Source organism: Balearica regulorum, chromosome 11, assembly GCF_011004875.1.
Source record: "Balearica regulorum gibbericeps isolate bBalReg1 chromosome 11, bBalReg1.pri, whole genome shotgun sequence".
Classification (NCBI taxonomy): domain Eukaryota; kingdom Metazoa; phylum Chordata; class Aves; order Gruiformes; family Gruidae; genus Balearica; species Balearica regulorum.
The window spans coordinates 2,790,399-2,809,044 of NC_046194.1; the positions used below are offsets into that span (position 1 = coordinate 2,790,399).

The window sequence follows — 18,646 nt, forward strand, 5'->3', positions numbered from 1 at the left end:
CCCCATAGTAGCCAGAACGGGGAAACTTCTGTTTCTTAAAACAGCTTTTGAAACTGCTACTATTCTTTTTGTAGCTGGTGTTTAACAGTACTGTTAAAAGTTCTCCATGCCCAAAGACAACACAGAGACAGAAGAAAACCTGAAAGAACAGAGCTCACTACTGATACAAAAAAAAAAAAGCTGCCAAAGTGATTAGGGACAAAGAGACCAGACTGAGAAAAACCTAAAACTGTGAGTTAATTTCAGAATTAAAATAAATTAAAAAAAAGTGTTATTATGTTGGAAAGAAAATCCAACACTTTGGATTTTCTGAGCTACACCTTGGACCTCCTACTGAAATTAAGGGGATTACTTACTGGACTGCATGAATAAGGGTTCACCAGAGTAAATAATTATTTGGCATAAAATTGAAAGATCAGGCTTTTTACCAGACTGTGAAGGTATCCGTTTCCAAAATGCTTGCTGAGGAATATTCAGAAAAGAAGTTATACAGCATTAATAATATGGGCATGCACCTACGTGCCTTGCTAAATTGATCTGGATGTGTCTGCACATCCATTTAATCAGACGAGTAAAGGGATTCAACGTGAACGACAGCCGGGAAAGAAGAAATTCGTTTCAGCCACTGCCTGCAATCAAGCTCACAGTTCAGAAATGGCACCTGGCAGTTGCCAAAAAAAAAAAAAAAAAAAAATCATCGGCAGGGCTACTTCAGAAACCAGTCACATTTAGAAGATTTGCAAAGCTCAATTCCAAACACTCGAATACCTTTCAGGATGCAATGACAGCTGTGGATTTATGACAGTGTCTCGATAATGTGGAGCAAAATTTGTGGAAAAATATATAACCAGTACTTAAACCAACAAACAGAACTTTAGCATTCAGACTTTGACAAATAAAACCTGTAACTACATTCATAAAGCCCTAAATAGTAGTGTAAACATCTAATCCCACTGCTACTCTGAGAATATCAGAAAGTCATGTTCTGCAGCTATCAGGTTTCCCATACAAATCTAATTTGTTACAACACTTATGACTGCTTCTTTACATTAATAATTTATTCACGATAAATCAAATTTTTCAGTTAGCCTGTCAAAAGTTTTTTTTTCAGCTATTTTGGTCAGAGAATAGAAGATTCAACAATCTGAAGTCACGTAATGAAAAACGCTTTAGTTTAATTTCAGATTTTCAAAAGGTTTCAAGCACAACTCATAAAAAGCCCGTTATTCTATTTGGATCTCCAATTTTTAGTCCACCTACCTGAGTAAAAATGGGGGGAAAAAAGAAATAAACAGGACTGGTGAGCAAACAACTCTGAAGAATTAGCTGTCTGGATAACAGGACATTTGTTTTCCAGTCTTGGATCCCTGCTCAAAAAGACTTTGCTACAGAGCAAGAGTTATTCTGGAAAGTCAGAAGTTATCCTAATCAAGGGCAAACTGCTGAAAGTGAAACCTTTCCTCACACAGTTCTTTCATTTACCAAAAACAACATTCAAAATTTCTTGACACTGCAAACTGTAGCTATGACATACTACAGTCATCCTTCAGGAAGGTCTCCTTCACCTTGGGCTTTCTTTTTTGGACTGAAGAACACTGGATAGCAAAATGCCATTCTCTTGAAACCTACACGTTACGTGGGGTTTCTTTTTTGTCAATTAAAAAAAATAAATCACAAACTGTCTGAGGCATTTTTCTCCGATAAAGACGACAAGCTGAATGAGGTATCATCAGGCTCTGGGGATGCGTGATTGAAATCCATTTCTTCTAGTTCAGGAGGTAAGTCTGAGAGCAGTGCCTGTAAGTAAACAAAATATTACAATACAGTATTAAGTATATGTTTTATGTCAGCATTCAAATGTTATTTAAACATATAGTGAAAAAACTTTATTGAGCTTTTCGGTCAGTGTTGATCTTGAATGGATAAAAATAAAGTCAGTATTGCTAGATATTGAAAGAAAAACATTGTTGTACGATGACGTACAATCCCAGAAGTTACTTAAGTTATTGTGGAAACAGCTCAAAAAGTATTTCTTTTCCCAAACTGGACGAAATCAAATTATTTATATTCATTATTTTATTCATATATTTTTAACATACAAAAGCTTTAAAACATATATAACCGTGCTATACTGTGAGCATGCAGGTGACGGACCTAGGTCCTGCATACAAGATCATTACCATTTATTGATTTATCTCAAAGATTTCAAGTTTATTTCTCTTTATATTCAGTTCACATGGTTTTATGAAAAAATTATGGAAAACAACCATAAACCAAATTTATTCTGGATGTAAAAGTGTTCTAAGTTTCTTTCTTGCAAGTTACGGTTTCTATTTCCCCTGTGAAAAACTGCAGATTGTAAAGGCGAAAGGAAAAAAATAAAAGCAACAAAATCTTTTCCTAAATAAAGCACAAAATGTTACTCATACAAGACATGCATTAAAAAGCATTAAAAGAAGTGCTACGTATTAAATGCGGTGCAGTAAAACTGACAAAGCCTGGCTTTTGTTCCTAGACTCGCATCTTCGATCTCCCAACAGACAAATCCCAGTCCTTCGGTGTGCACTGCTGCGCTGGTTGTCCCTGCGTAGAAGTCACACTTCGTTGTCTATGTCCTTGCTTATGCAGATTGCAAGATCTTTCTTTTGTTTAAAGCTCAGCTTTTCTTTGTCTATAAGATATTCAGCACAACGCTGCCCTCATCGTAATTTGAGCCTCTGGGCACTATGGCATAAAACCAAGGGAGTGACAGACCACAAAATAACAAAGACCTATTATTAAAACCTACTTCAAGACTTACCTGCTGCTGTTCTTTATCATCTGATTTAATAGCAAGTATCAAACTCCGAGTAAATGTCTGTAGTTCAAAATACTTCTGTTTGTGATTCTCCAACTCATTCTCAATGAATCTGACTTCTTCATTCTGTGGGGGAAAATTACAGAAAGTTCTGGAAATAATAAACAGCACTGCATCACTTTATTGACTCCTAAACATACCTGAGTTAAAACTAAATGTTTTTAGTGAAAACGACTAAAAATGTGTTTATTACGATTCCTGCCAAAACCAGTATTAAGTAAAGGCAAAACTTCTACCAGTGTAGAATTACAGGGCAATGCATGTAGACTTTGGATACAAATAGAGGGTTCTGACGAATGACCAGTAGTGTCACACTAAACCTGCAAACACGTATGCCATCTAATTTCTCACCATCCTCCACAAGAGACATGGGATAACAAATCATGTTACATACAGACAAGGCATTTCAGAATTACATTAATGACTTGGGCCAAAGTTTACATGAACCTTTTAAAAAAGAACTGCTTTTTATTTTATAAGGATGACCTTTAATTCCATTTTGAAATAAAGAAAAACAAAGCCCAGGTCTCTTCCTAGAAGATGTGATCTTAAAAAGGCAAGCTGACTGTGAGAAGAGACAGCAACTAAATTCCATTATTACAGCCGGAGACTTGACGCAAAGACCAGGGAAAACAACCTGAAAATTCCTTGAAGCTACCACAAATTAAAATACAGCATCCTCTAGTGCAGCCAAGTTTGACATGTATCATGAAGCGTCAGGTCACCAACCTCCCCAACCTCTGGGGTTACAGAATAAATAGGGATGTGTTTACAAAATGGAGAAATATCAATAAAGTGCATGCTGTGGCTAAAAGGGCATTTTTCCAACCTTTGCATAAATATGTGTTACTGTACTCGCAAATCACTTAATATAAAAACAACAAACAACTTAATTAAAAATTCAGATTTGGTAAGTACTTCAGTTTATTCCAAATATCTCTTCTCCTTCAAACTTATCAACTGATTGGTATACAATTGGTGTCTGTATAGTAGCACCAAACGTGCATCCTCCATGAGATAATAATGAAAAAAAATACGCACACAAATTGTTAGCCATGCACTGTACACACAGAATTTAGGTTCACAGGTAATTCCTGGTGTTGCATTTACCGAGGGACGTCAGAGGCAAGAAAAAACCCACTCTGGCTTATACAACCATATGATTAATTAGATTGGCACTTTTGCATACAAAATGTTCCTTGACAGCTGGTTTTGGTGGCAGCAAATAATTTCACGAGCAAATTTCAACAGTGAACTTGTAAGCTGGCATGCTGTTTTAATGATGAACATACGTATTTTTTAATAACATAGAACTATGCTCTGATTTTCATGCTTATATTTGATACTTTGGCTGTAATGCAACTTTAGTTGATATGAAAAGGTGAGACTATGTGATGAACTGGAAGGTTTGTAAAAAACCTTTAAAAATGGCTGCTGGGTTTTTTCCCCAGAAAATTCACATTTCTTCAGTCAAAACATTCCTCACCATACTGTTTCATGTTATAATGGCTCTGAGAATAAGGGAAGTATTTGGGCTTTCATAAGAAAATTAGCTTAATGCATTTCTTTCAGTAGAAACTTAGAAGTTGCCTATTTAGCAATGCATTTTGCCCAGCCGAAGAAGGAATTCAGATTTACACCGGAAACACATAGGCACAAAGACTTATAACTAATGTCAAACAACAAACCAGCAAACAAGGTTCTGTAGGGCACGCTGTCACAACAAGCCGTTCACTGTGGTGACAGGTGACATTAAGAAAAGGTCATTCCCTCTCCGTGTTCATTCTCCACTGCCCTTACCAGGAAAATGCTGCTTGAGGGAGTGATTTTTTTGTTCTGAAAAGATGATCTATTTATTATTTTGGTAATTGATTATCATTCGTAGAACATACCTGTTTTCTAATTAAAAAAATGAGCTACTTACATAAAAACATGCTCAATCTACAACACAGAACTGTGGCAACTCTTAGGAGAGCAGCAACACACGTATAACCTTTACCATTTGGCAGAAGACAGCGGCTGTCAGGTATCCAACTGCTTCTCCTCCCTCCCACAACTTCTGCTTCCAGACATGTTCTGCACTACATTGCAAGAATGACTTCTCAGATCCCCGCATTTTATTAGAGGATTCCAGCTGTTCTGTCCCTTTCCAGAGCTGGCGGCATCATGCCGCATGTAAAAGCGTGCCGTAATGCTCCAAAGAACAATTCTCGCACAAAAAGAAGGTTTTGGTTTAGAGGCTCAATAAATTGCTTTGTTTCGGGATACATGGTGGGAGCTGCAGATGGCTACAGCTAGAGTAATATAACTGCTCTGTAGAAATGGAATTCTTCCTGCCTCCCTCTGGGTTGGAATACGGGCAATCTGGCTGGAAATGGGACGAGGAGACGTGGCTGAGGGTATGATGTGCAGTGACACGGTAAGAGCAGAGGAGGTGCAGGCTCCCACGTGCCTTCACCCAATTCCTTAGAGATGCACCCGCCTGAACTTTCTGTGAAGGACTACACTGCTTAACATTTCATAGTCAATTACTCACCTTATAATCCAGAAGAGAACTCATTTGATCCACTTCAGAATTACTTATCATATCGCTTTCTTCATCATCTATAATTTCTATTTTCTGAAACAGAAGTAAATGGTTCATTCCAAATATTCCAATGCATAGATTAGACAAACAAACAACAACCCGTATCTTAAAGTGGCATGAAAGGATGAAGGTAACAGGAGCTTTTGCTGGCTCATGAGAAATTCTGAATTGCGCAGCCCCCGTTAGATGGCAATCATGCACCTCAGCCAGGAAGAAGTCGGTACTCAGAGCTGCTGCCATGGTGACTCAGGCTGTGTACAGAGCAGGAGCTATATCTCACCACGCTTTTGGCATTAAGTTGCATACTATATCTCATTACAGCCTGCAAAAGCCTGCATTTTATTCTATAAGCCTTTTGTTGAAGACCTCCTGCAAGGCGAAGAAGGTTATGGAAGTTTATTCCTCTGGAGCAAAACACATCATGGCAAGTGACAGGCAAGTCCTAACTGACCTACTTCTGGCCTAAAAAAAAATGAAGAGGTCTCCTTTGGCCATAGTGCAAGTCAAACACCCTGACCAGCAGAGGATGTTGATGCAAAGAACAGTTTTGAGTGCGTACACATGCACATTTTCACTTCATTCACAAAAATTCTTGAGAACTTTTTATATCAGGTTTCTAAAGGTATCTACAGCACAAGGTTAAAGGCCAACCTTACTGCTGTTTAGAACTTAGAAGTACATTACAACCTCAGCTCAAGTTTTAAAACATTCCCTTCTCCATTATTTAACACTTGTATGTTCTGGTTTTCTTTCCACAGAAAGCCTTCTTATGTAAGAAAATTATGTTAAAAGATCATTTTGACAGGAGAAAACACAAAATTTACACATTTTTAGTGCACCTACGATATTTTAATTTTTATTCATATCTAAGCTAGATCTCAAAGAGATGGAATGAATTTGAATTAGGTAGTGATAAGAATGGCATTTTTTTACCAAGAACTCAGAAGGATAACTACAAAGATGAAACTATATTTTAAGAGGGAAGCAGAAGAGAGGGTTGGGGTTTGGGTTTTTTTTTTTTTACCTTTTTCATTGTTTTGACAGTTGTAAACATTTACGAGACTGTATATAATAAATTAAAGGAATTGTACTACATTGTTTACTATACTGTTTAACAGACTGTAGGCAAAGGCCCACACTGACACAACACCCCTTAATGGTTAGTTCTTGAGGTGTTATTTTAGAGGTTTCTTCTCCGCAGCATATGTGTACATCTTCTGTCTGCCTGCAGACCGGTCATCAGAAATTTCCTTCTAATTACCAAGGAGAAAGCCTTCAAGAGAGGTTAACAGGCTCTCACTAGTAGTACCACCGAGCTCGCAAGTATGTGTTGAAGGTAGGGAGGGTAAACCACATTTTCTGTGCTTCAGTGCCTGACAACCCAGCTGAAGTGATAACATTTCAAAGGCTTAATGCCACAAAGATCTGCTGCTGTATCATAGCCTGAGTAACACTGTGATTCAAATATTTTGGGGTTTAGAATCAGCTTGAGGAAGGAGTCTCTAAATAAATGCCAAACATTCACACTATCTTTCTTATAATAATACATTTTAAGATAGTAGAGGAAGGAACAGATTAGAATTTCAAATAAGAAAACCGTATCTCTTATGCAAGTCCAGTGTACGTTAGTCCAATTTTAACTGCATACATTTAAAAAATGTTGTTACAGTGTTTTCAGAACAGAGTATGAAAAAACTACTCCTTTTTTCTCCCTCCTATTATTGCATCGAATTATACAATGCCGGAGTTCAAGTTGACTGGAGAACCGAGTCTCTCGGACATCATCTTTGCAACCCTTTTACCTTTGTCATTTTACATTCTGCATCTCCATGGTAAACACATCAGCCTGATACCCAGAGTGATTGTATCTAAGGTCACAGCAGGCCATTAAGGTAAACAGAAGGGAAAAGGCAGCTGTTTCTATTCAGGCAACCACAGAAAATACAGCCGTGGGATTTCAGCTTACGCAAGAGATGATCGTATATTAACAAAAGAAAGAAAATGTTCTCTCCTATATATATGTGTATGTAGAGGGAAGGGAATCTTCTGTTCCCTTTCCCACTTCAGGTTGTGTGCGATTAACGGAACAGAAACGTTCTTGTCATGTTCTGAGCTACTGTTTTAGTCTCTGACTGCAGTAAGAGTGCAACTGGAAATTGGAACCATCACCTGTTCATTCTGCAGATAACTTTTTAAGATAAAAATTACCCTACCACTTGGGGTCTTCTCTCCTCTTCCTCCTCTCCTTTCTTCTAATGTGAGAGAAGGCAGGCTAAACAAAGGGGACATATTGCATTATTTGCCATGACTCCTCCCTCTACCTTTCCTTGTCTCACTGCAGTCAATTAAAACCAGCAAGAACAACTGTGTTTGACTCAATGTGAACGCAAGTGAGAAAACAAGAAACGTCTAAATAATGCCTTGTCAAGGGTATGGGAATGAAGAGTACGTAGCTGCCCTGGCCTCATCTCACATACTCAAGGTTAGCTATGGAGAGGAAGCACTAGAGTTATCTGACTTTCTTAAAGCTACAGAACACCAATTATTATTCTGGATTTTCTATTCTTACTGTTTTACTACACTAGGTACTTCTAGAGCACGACCCAAGCATGCTTTGCACTCCAGAAAAAGACGACCAGATTGTTATAATACAGAAAAAGATGTATAATTTAGTTTCTACTGAATGTATGTAGCAATGAGTTTTGGTACTTTTAGTACCGTTTCTTTTACTGCTCAACCAATAAGGAAGGACTCCTAGCACACTCAACTGAAGTTTTCACCTGGTGAAAAACACTAGTGTTGGACAATAACCCCAACAGCAGCAATCAAGGAGGTCACATTAGTGGGAAAGGAAGGTATACATACCACATTATCAGTAGATACTGGATTCTGGTCATCATCTTTGTGACCGATTTCTTCATTTTGAAGAGCTTCATTTGCCTCTTCTGCAGAAATAAATTAGTTTTTCAGATTTCATTCAAATTTTATGCTGAAGGAACATTAATAGTCTTTACCACTATATGTGTCACATCTGCTAGATACAAAAGCAAAGTCGTATTATCAATGTCTATTCATAAAAAATACTCTATGTCTTATTAAAAAAAGACATCATATCACAAGTATTTCAGGCCAACATCAGGCCAATTGCTACATGAAACAACAGGAAAACTATCAGTTACTCTGTTGCAACATACCAAAACCTTCCTATTTTTAGGTTCAGGCTGGAATATTCAAAAATGATGAACAGTTTCATATCAGAGGTGTGCAGAACTTTTTTTTTTTTAATTAAAATAAATTACTACATGAAAAATCCTGCATGGCTTGAAATTATAGGGTACATATCAGAATCCCACCTCCTCCCCGCAGACACTGATTAGTTCTGAACAAAAACTGATTAAGCAGATTACTTCATTCTTGTATGGCAAATGTTTATTCCTAGTGAACCTAAGCTGCGCTTTCATGTATAAGCAAAGTACACACTTGAGAACAGAGAAAATCTTATCCTTAAATCTCAATCACAAGCACTAGATGATTCTGTTCGCCCTAACTATGGCCAAGGTAAAAAAACCAAGAAAGATAAGCCTATTCATCCCTGTGATTAAGTATATTTCTCAGATTTACTTTAATTCTCTGCATTAATATACTGTTAAGAAGAAAATGGTTGATAGAAACAGCAAATCAGGAAATAAAAACACAGAGCCAAGACAGCTATGATAAAAACCGATGTCATTAACAACTAGGCTATTAACTGGAAATATACTCCTTGCACGTGCTAGTAAAATTACACAGTTCTGCAGGGGGCAGAGCTTGCATTACAAGGGTCAGACAGTCCAGCCGTCACATTTAAAGAGGAAAAAGAGGCATGGCGAGTGAAGGGGCAGCAAGTGTTCAGGTGGGATACTGAAAGAGGGCAGGTATGACGGAGGAGTGTATCGCTTCCACGCAAACACAGGGGTAACAATTTAACTGGAGATTACCAACACTTGCAAAGATAGGATAATATTTAGGCCAGACCATACAGAGACAGTTAATTGTTTTAAGTAACTTTTCTACCAGTTAAATATCTCTAAACTGCGCAAATTTTATTTGAAGTTGTTTCAAATAAATTTAATCTGCCACTGGTCACAACTTCAGAGGACAATTTCTGCTAGCGCCAAAAGCAAATGGGTTCAAATGGGAGAAGCGTCAAGCAGGGAGCAACGTACGACCCCATCGTTACGCGCGGAGGAACGAAGGTCGTGGAAGATGCACCTCGGGGACTCTGAAACAGTCTAAAGCACCAGTCACTCAGTGACCCCGACAGTCACCACTTGGATTCAGCAGTCGAAGGAAGCAACTCCCTACAGCACTTTCAACTCTTTAAATATTCATCCTCAGCTAAGATAAACTGGCACAGCTACCATGGCCTCCACAGAGCTGTGTTCATTTACACAAAGTATGGATTCAATTAACGTACATTTAAAAAAAGGTAAGGCATTATGAGAACTTTAATGCTTAATTTTGCATCAGAGTACAGCTTTTTTTTTTCTTTTCTTTTTTTAATATTTTCACACTACATTTTAAAAGCAAATGCCATCAATGCTTTCACTCTAATTAGGTGACTAAAAATATCTTTTTTCTGCCTTTGAGAGTTGGTTTTTTATAAATTAGGACCAAAAGCTATAGTTCTCAAACATTAAAACAATCACATATCTGTGACTGAATAGTACACATGATTAATGGTGGAAATATTTTCCAGGAAGCTCACAATAAGCTGAGCTGTTACAGTGAAACCTACTGCTTTGAACTGCAGAAATGAATAGAAATAATTCTTGTGGTAGAATAAAGGAGTGAAAGTGGGATTCCAGGATGCTGTGGAAATCCTACAGTTTCCCTGCACTTCCTTAAGCTTTGACTCTAGTAATTTACTCATAGTCTTAGAGCCTTATCCTGTTTTATGAAAGCCTCATTCAATAAATGTGGTGTTATTCCTCACTTTAAGCTACAGAGAATTCAGACTCTTCCCGTTACCATTTTCTTTCACGCAGATCTGACTAAATTGGTTCCTTCCACACCTCAGGCAAATCAAGGACTCTTAGATTCTGCATCTCACTTGGCTTTCAATCACTTGACCCATTTCTTTATCATCTTGTTCTCTCTACAGTCAAATATGACAAAGCTATCACAAATTCATTCCCAGCAGTTTTCCTTATTTCTAGTTCTTTCCTTTAAATTGTTCAGACAAAATGACAAGATCAGGTCTGGCATATTTAGCTGCAATAGCATGAAGTAGATCAGACTTTCTTTTAGTTTAGAGAGCAAAGGCTTTATTGATCTCTTCTAATCAGAAGCACTGGGAGCAATTAGTTGAGCTCGTGAAGCTAGTGACTGTGCTGAGTGGCGTTCATCTGCCCTAGGCCCAGAGTACTAATGTACAAGAGGGAAAGGCAGAGATTGATTTAACGTGGTCTTGCGGTTCTGGGAGGTGGAGTAAAAGGGAATTCAGTTCGAGACACTTATCACTCAAGATCATGCACTTTACTGAGAACACACAGGCATCCCGTATGTGCAGTTCTAAGGCTCTACGAGTCGTCTCCTGCTACTGACTCTGATCTTTTCTGTCGGTTTGTGTGTCACACACCACATACGCACCACAGACAGCTCAACGGCAGAAGTTCTGCTACGCTTTGCCACACTGTGGAAGCTCTTTTAGCTCAAGACCAAGCCTGACCTAATATATCTTCTGAAGGTATCTCATCAGCGTGAGTTTAATACCAGGAAAACTTTGAGCTGACCAGAGCTATGTACTTAAAGTGAGCAGGTTCGCACGCATTAGTGCTTGCTTAGATCAGAATTGTTGGTGTGATTCAGGCGAACAGGAATGGATATTCAAGCTGGGTGTATAGAACTGGCCAGTTAACAGAGACCATTTTTTAAAACCTGGCTTCCTAGGGAAGCGAGACTTACACATTTGTACTGTCTGTCTATCTCAGTTGCACCAGCAAATCGTGAACTTGTCATTTAACTTCTGATGAATCTGGCAGAAACAGAGGTCTTATGACAAAAGGTTTCTGCAAGTTTTGTGATACCAAACCCAACAAAATTCATAGAGAGGTAGAAGGAAGAGACCGAACAGTACCTTCAGTATGGCCAAGGTAGATAACTCATGACTGTTAAACACTCTTTCAGACATTTTTGAATGTGTACAACAGAGAATTCAAAGCATGCACACTGCACAAAATTAAAATATATGCACGGTAGTAACTGCATTTTCAAATACCTTGTGAGCTTCCTTCAGATAAGCAGATTGATACTTCATCATTCCTATCATTATCATCCCCCACTTCAGTAGCAGTTTCCTCTCCTGGATTAAGTGCTGATTTAGAAACAAATTCAGATTGATCAGAGAAATCAGCAGGACCTCCTCTAGGGGGTGGGACCTCAATCCCCATTAAACGATATTTCCGTCTTCGATTCCCAATCCAAGTCTTGTAAGAGAAATAAACATGAATGCTATCAGAAACTATAACAAAAGCAACAGGCCCACAACCAAGTGAAATTAGCACATCTATACGTAGGAACAAGAGTGTAGCCAGCAATTCAAGGGAGGTGATTATTCCCCTGTGTTTGACCCTCATGAGGCTGCTTCCTGGAATACTGTGTGCAGGCTCAGTCCTCCAATATAAGGAAAAACGGAAGAAAGGTGCACAGCAAAAGGAAAAGAAGCAACAGTCACAAGTCACAGCAAAGGAAGCTCTGACTGGGATTAAGAGAAAAAAAAAAAAAAAGCTTTACAGTAAGGCACTGGAACAGTCTGTCCATAGGAGTTTTAGCATCTCCAGCCTTGGAGGTACTCAGCATCTTATTGGACAACATCCTGAGAAACCTGACCTAACTCTGAAGTCAATCCTGCTCTGAATAAAGAGTAGGACTAGAGTGACCTTGTAAGGTCTCTCCCCACATAAATTATTCAACAAATTTAACATAAGATCTTTGATCCAGGTTCTCCCCCCTCTGCAACTTTCACAAGGAGACTAAAGCATCCACTGGCCCACCTGTTCTAGGATTTCCTACAGCACAGGAGAAATTGTCCAAGGCAGTAGCTCTACATCACTCCACTTGGATGACAGAACGTAACTGGGCAGGACTCAGATCAAAGCAATATTATCCTTCAGTCCTCTTTGGTTGGAAGACAAGTCTTTAAGCAGCATTGCTTGCAGTAAGGTATATAAGAGCATACTGTAAACAGCGGTAGGAGATGAAACAGGGCCAGGACTAGGGAACTTGGAAACCCATTCACGAGCAGGTGGGTATGGATGCTTTAAATTCATTTTACATCAATAAAACTGACAGTGTCAAAAAGGGAAATTTTTTTTTTCAAAATTCTCCAAGTGGATCTGCAGAACTGTTAATTAACTTGCTTTCTCTGATAAAGAAGAGTCTACGCTAAAAATTATTAAAGACTCAAACTAGAGTTTAACACGATGTAATAAGAATTGTCTGCAACTTTTGACCTCTTAACTCTCTCCCTTCCCTTGCAATATTCAGGCTTTTGACTCCTTATCTAATTTCAATTCTGTTTAACAGCTCTTGTACCCAGACACCTCGTTCCATCCAAGTCAGTTCTCCACTGGCATCCAAAAATCCCTTCTCAGAGCTAGGAATCAACTTCTTTACCAACTGCTAACTTCTGGTCTTCTTGACCTGGCTCTCCTCCTTCTTCCACACCATTTAAAAGACAATAAACAGGAGCAGCGCTGACTACACATCATTGTTCCAGGATGGATAACAGTGGAGTTTGGCCATGTAAACTGTCACCATATAGAGTGTGCTTGATTACTGTGATGATGATGTACACACAGCACAATCATTACAAGGTTCTGAATTGTGCTTAGTGCTGGTATTTCTGGATTGCTAAAAATCAAACATCTCTCTAGAAAGCATGGGCAGTTCCTATTTTTGAAAATATAGGATCAGGGCATGGCAAAATGCACATCCTTTCCACAAGGTCTATGTCCCATCAGAGTTTACCAAACATTAAAATATTGTAGGGTTTTTTTTCTTTAAAGATACACAAAAACATTACTCTGTTTTTATTTCAGAAATACCTGCATTGCTCCTCTTCCCCATCACACTTTCTTTAACTACAGTTCTGATATATAGCATGAAAAAGTTTAGTACAAAACTTTTTGCTTATAATACTTTGATTATCAGATAAAAAAATTAATATTAACAGCAGTCCCAACTACTAAAGATAGTTTCATGCTCTGCCAGCTTTGGAAAAAAATATTTTTTAAAGCTGAATCTCTCTAACTAGCTAAAAGATGACATGCTTAACACTATTTTTGGCGAATCATTTTTGTTGGGCGGTATTTGCTTTCCCAGCTTGCTGATTTTCCTCTTTGAAGAATGCAAAACAGGTACACAGAGAGCTACCTAGATATTTTTGTACGTTATATACAGTTTGGGGAAAAAAAAGAAAAAACCCACACAAGCGGCCCCTTCCTGACCTATGTCTCTCTTTTCCAGTGTATTGCTATTCATCAAATTTTCTCATAATCGTATGATGGTAATAAATAGTGCTAACAACTATAAAATTTAAAAGCAAATCTGCTTCTTTTTTACTAAAAAATTCAGCAAAAAATTGAGGCATTTGGGAAATGTAGATCTTGTCTTTTTTACATGCTTTTCAAAGAAAATCTTTCATTCAACATACTGAATATGTCATAGAAGATGAACATATTTTTATAGTGTCTCTAAAATGGGAAAGTATTACGTTTCCATATCCTGCATGCTACATTTAACAGTGAATATTCTGGAATGGTACAATGATGAGTGTAAGAGCAGACTAGTATTTTTATGCAGGAAACCAGCTTAATTATTCTCATTACATCCCTAAAATATTATCTCCTTAAAAACTTAAAAAAAATCTGTGAAGTGCATGTGATCAGACCCACACAGCAGCCAGCTATGAACTCAGCAGCAACTTCCCCAGCTTCAACTGAACAGATGACCAGCAAGAGCGAGGGAGGAAAGGCTGGAGCCCAGGCAGAAGGAGCCAGCGTATGCCTGTCTGCCCTCAGGCTCCCCAGATATTGAGGTTAGGGTGTCAACCTGCTAGAAAGATTTTAAGTTAGAACCTTCAGAAATCCCACTTAACTGAAGAAATAAAGATGGAATATTCTCAGTTGGTTTTCCAATGTCTCTCTTGATCATAAGCTGGCTCTGGTCTAGGCCTAGAGTCCCCAACGAGAAGAGCTGTTAGTCAGCTGTGAAGAATGAGTGGTCTTTCTGCTGCAACTGCTTGATTTTGCTCCTAAACTCAGACTGAAGCACTACCTTCAGTAATCCAGCTTTTATCTGAGGAGCTGCTGGGAAATAGGAGGTGTCTTTAGCCTGTGGTGGATGCCTAGGAGCAGTGTTTGACCTGTTACGAATGAAAGCTTCATGTTCTATTAAAAAGAAAAAAAATAGTTGTCATGCATTTTTCTTATATTCCTCATACATTTCTGAGGAGTTTGATAGATGTCATCCGTCCTTCTCAAGTGTCTAATGTCTTGCTGCCAAGAAGGCTATTCTGCTTTCAGACAGTATTTTGCTATGAATGAGTAAAATTAGTCAAGAGAAATATAAACAAAATTGTGTAACTAACTACAAAAAAACCCCCCAAACAAATGTAGTCAGCAATAATTATAATACAAGCAAAAGAAACATTGTAAGTTTAATGAAGTATTGGCCAGAGCTCACATATTTAAATATGACATAACTGTTTTATTTCCCTCTTTTGGTGTCTTTGAGAGTGCAAATATGCATGATGTTAAGGTACAGCCAACAAGCCCACTCTCTTACTAGAAATACAAAAACTATGGAATAAAATGACCTGTTCAATCTAGTGGAACTATGCATGGTGGCAAACATAGTCTTTCCTTGTACTGGAAAACAGATTTGATACCTTCTTTGTACTGAAGATCTTTCAAGCCAGTATGGGTCATAAGGATCAATCTTTTTTACTTCCGGAATGGCAACATTATCTGGACAAATCATGAATTTCCATTAAAAAAGCTCTTAAAAGGGAAAAACGGGGACATGGATTTAATTGAATTAAAACAAGTGATATGTATATGCAGATTTATATGTTGTTACATATTTCTATTAAATTATATTCTTTATATATTTTGTATATTTGTCATGTATTATTTGATGTATATGTATTTACTTGTTTTTTATATATATACTTGTTACTATTTACATATGCTACTTTTTTTTTTTTACAGCACAAATGGAGAAACAGTTTCTAGTTACACACTACCTAGAATTCAAAGTACAGTGAAATACAAAGGTAACAAAGTGCAAGCATTGAAAGCTGAGAGCTTTTTCCAGAAGTGTCCCTCAGTCCAACTCTTCTTGGCTGAGCACACAGCATAGGGTAGAGGTGCTGTGGTTCACCCCTGCCTTACAGCTGACTGCATCGCTGCTGAGTCCCGACTCCTTGTGAGAAAGGGACCGCGCTGCACACTAACCTCCAGACATCAGTGTTTCCTTCTGAAGAAAATACAGGTTGGCAGGTAAGAAGAAAGGCACAATACAATGTGCCCGTATAGATCCCAAAACAAATTTAAGACAGATCCTCCAGAGCACATGATGGAAAATACCTATCCTACAGCTGGGGGACACACACTGTGCCTTAGAGAAAGGACAACTGGAAGGAGTGAAGATCACACATGCCCTGCAGCATAAAATCAGCCACTGCTAACAAGAAATAGTGCAACATGGTGCAGGACCAACCTCCACCTAGTTCTTGCTACAATTCGCCAGTCTGTCATATAGAGGAACCAGAGGCAGAGGTAGGACAGATATTAGTAACAAACACCAGTTACTATGAAGAAAAGAAATCTTTTTGTTCACTTGTGTATGTATGTTCTACTATACGTTATGCCGGTGAGTCTTCTGGAGTTGATTAGAGCCTAGTACATCTGCCCTGAAGATAAAAACATTTCAAGCAGATGCTACTGAAAGACACATACAGAACTTCATCCTGTGTGTGACAATAAGGATGTTCTCAAGGGAGCAAAGTAAGGGAGGCGAAGCATGAGTGTCAAGCTTACTGTCCTGTGAATAAGGTATTTCATATCCAGGAGTCCACGTTGAGATACTGTCAGAGGAAACAGCTTCACCTTTCAGAAAGCAAAGTTAAGAGTGTGGAAAATACGGAGAAGCTTTGTTCTCTACAGAGAAAAGAGTAATTCTTTTCAGCCTCCAAAACTACAATTTCATTTTTTCATAATTCACACGTGCTCAGGAAAACAAGCAAGTAAATAACCAGATTAGTTAGTATTCAACACTGAAAGTAACTTTGGTCCCATTTTGATATACCAACCCAAGAGAGAACTCCACAAAAGAAGAGCTGCAAATAAGGGCTCCTACTTCCACTTTTGTAGTGATGTCAGAATTGAAAGAAAGAGGTGGAAAATTAGGATGAAGGCTGAAAGGACTAGTCAGAATTGTCATGCCTGTTATGAGGGAAAGAAAGATTCTAATCATGTTTTTGTACTGCCTGTGGAGACAAACAGACTATCTTCTGAAGAATGGAAACACTGTGAGCAAATGAGACACCCGCAGTTCGAGAGTGATGATGTATGTCTGGTAATTGGGAATACAGTGGCCACAACTGATGTTGTACCAAACTTCCCAACCTCTGGAAGAGATGATGTGGAATGGTTCTCAGGAATCAAGTTATCTACATCAAACTTGTACTTTCTAAAGCAATCCTTCCTCAACGACACCTATATGGATTGTCAAATTGAAGTGACCCAGAATTCTCGGCAGTACCCCTTGCCCTCTATCACATCTCAACCTGGCTTCAAGACAGTCTTGAAAAATATTTTTTTCCTAGTTTTGAGCATTTTATTTCATATGTTTACAATGATTTTTTCCTACAAGCATTAATGAGAAATATTTTCCCCGTATCTTTAGAAAGACTTTTTTTGTATCTTAACAACAATATAAACAGCACTTTTCAGTCTTCTAGGATATCCCTAAAAAATGTAACACTTTTAAGTAAAAGTCTTACTCGAGTCTAAAGAGAATGTAAAACAGCTCATAGTGGTACTCCTGCTGCTGATCAATAAGATTCTTACCTGAGGGCTTTTTTCTATATATAGACTGCAGAAAGAGCAGGAGAGCACTTCCCAACATGGTCATTCATTATGTAATATGTGAAATCTATTTCAAGCTTCCTCATAAAATTTTTAAAGGCTTTCATCTGTCCTATTTTTGCTTCTAAGACAAGATAGGGGAAGACTCTAGATTCCTTACCCGCACTATTTCACAGTCAACATTTAATTCTGCAGCCACAGCTTCAATTTTCTCTCTGCAGACTGAGCCCAGGCTGGTCATGCCATTGTCCCAGTATTTCTTTAGGGTAGCTAAGTCTCGGTCACTAAATTGTGTGCGGTCCTGTAACTGGAAGATAAAAAAAAAAAAAAATACTGTTAGATTTAAAAAAATTCTGCTTATGCTGTACACTTAATTTCCAGTCTTGCATACAGTAAGACACACATGTTATTCTGTCTCCATGGCTTTTCCTCTCTTTTAACTCTCCCTTAAGAATTAATTTTTTTTTTAAAGTTTGGTTTTTTTTTATCCAGGGCAGTATAGAACTCCCTGGGATTTGCTTTAAAGGCAATGGCAGTGCTAATGCAAGTTTAAAGCACTTCATCTTTTTTTCGACTCCACCTGATTTTTTTTTAATTTGTTTTATCTCATTCTATAAGGCCTTACTGAAAATAACTTTTTCCCCTTGTGCTGTTTACTCTCTCCACCCAATTTATGCAAATTATTCCTTAAGGCTTTTCAAGTTTCTCACCCTCCCCCACCTAAAGTTCTTTTATCTTACTGCAAACTACAATACATGCATAATTCAAAGGATTCCGAGTTCCTAAAGGGAATACTTTAATGTTTATTTGGTAAGCTTCAGAGTTTAAATTGGTTCCACTGTTTACTTGCAAGTTCCCTAAATCTTTGTGTATATTTATCAAAATATGTGATAGTGGATTACTAATATACAGAGTAACACTGAGAAACAAATCCTAGACATCCTACCACTTCTTGAACTGGTGTGGGCACACAGTATCATTCACCAGGAGAATTTACAAGCTTTATCAAAAGTTTTTAGCCCAGAATTTTAACTAAAATGTACAGTTTCTTTATACTAATCCATGTTT

At 38.0% G+C, this 18,646-nt stretch overlaps 1 protein-coding gene across 5 annotated transcripts in view; it reads right to left on the reverse strand.

The window, feature by feature from the left end:
• Window positions 1-1,150: 1,150 nt before the first annotated feature.
• The window catches only part of HDX (highly divergent homeobox), a 45,431-nt gene continuing 27,935 nt past the window's right edge, over window positions 1,151-18,646 (reverse strand). For 4 of the 5 annotated variants that reach the window (XM_075763057.1, XM_075763062.1, XM_075763058.1 and 1 more), the window contains 6 exons: window positions 17,739-17,885; window positions 11,704-11,911; window positions 8,310-8,389; window positions 5,394-5,477; window positions 2,801-2,923; window positions 1,151-1,797 (listed from right to left, as the gene is read on the reverse strand). In XM_075763057.1, the coding sequence (XP_075619172.1) occupies window positions 1,672-1,797; window positions 2,801-2,923; window positions 5,394-5,477; window positions 8,310-8,389; window positions 11,704-11,911; window positions 17,739-17,885 (768 nt within the window). In that variant the 3' untranslated portion in view covers window positions 1,151-1,671. The remainder of the gene's footprint in view (window positions 1,798-2,800; window positions 2,924-5,393; window positions 5,478-8,309; window positions 8,390-11,703; window positions 11,912-17,738; window positions 17,886-18,646) is intronic. The other variant, XM_075763061.1, reaches the window with a different exon arrangement.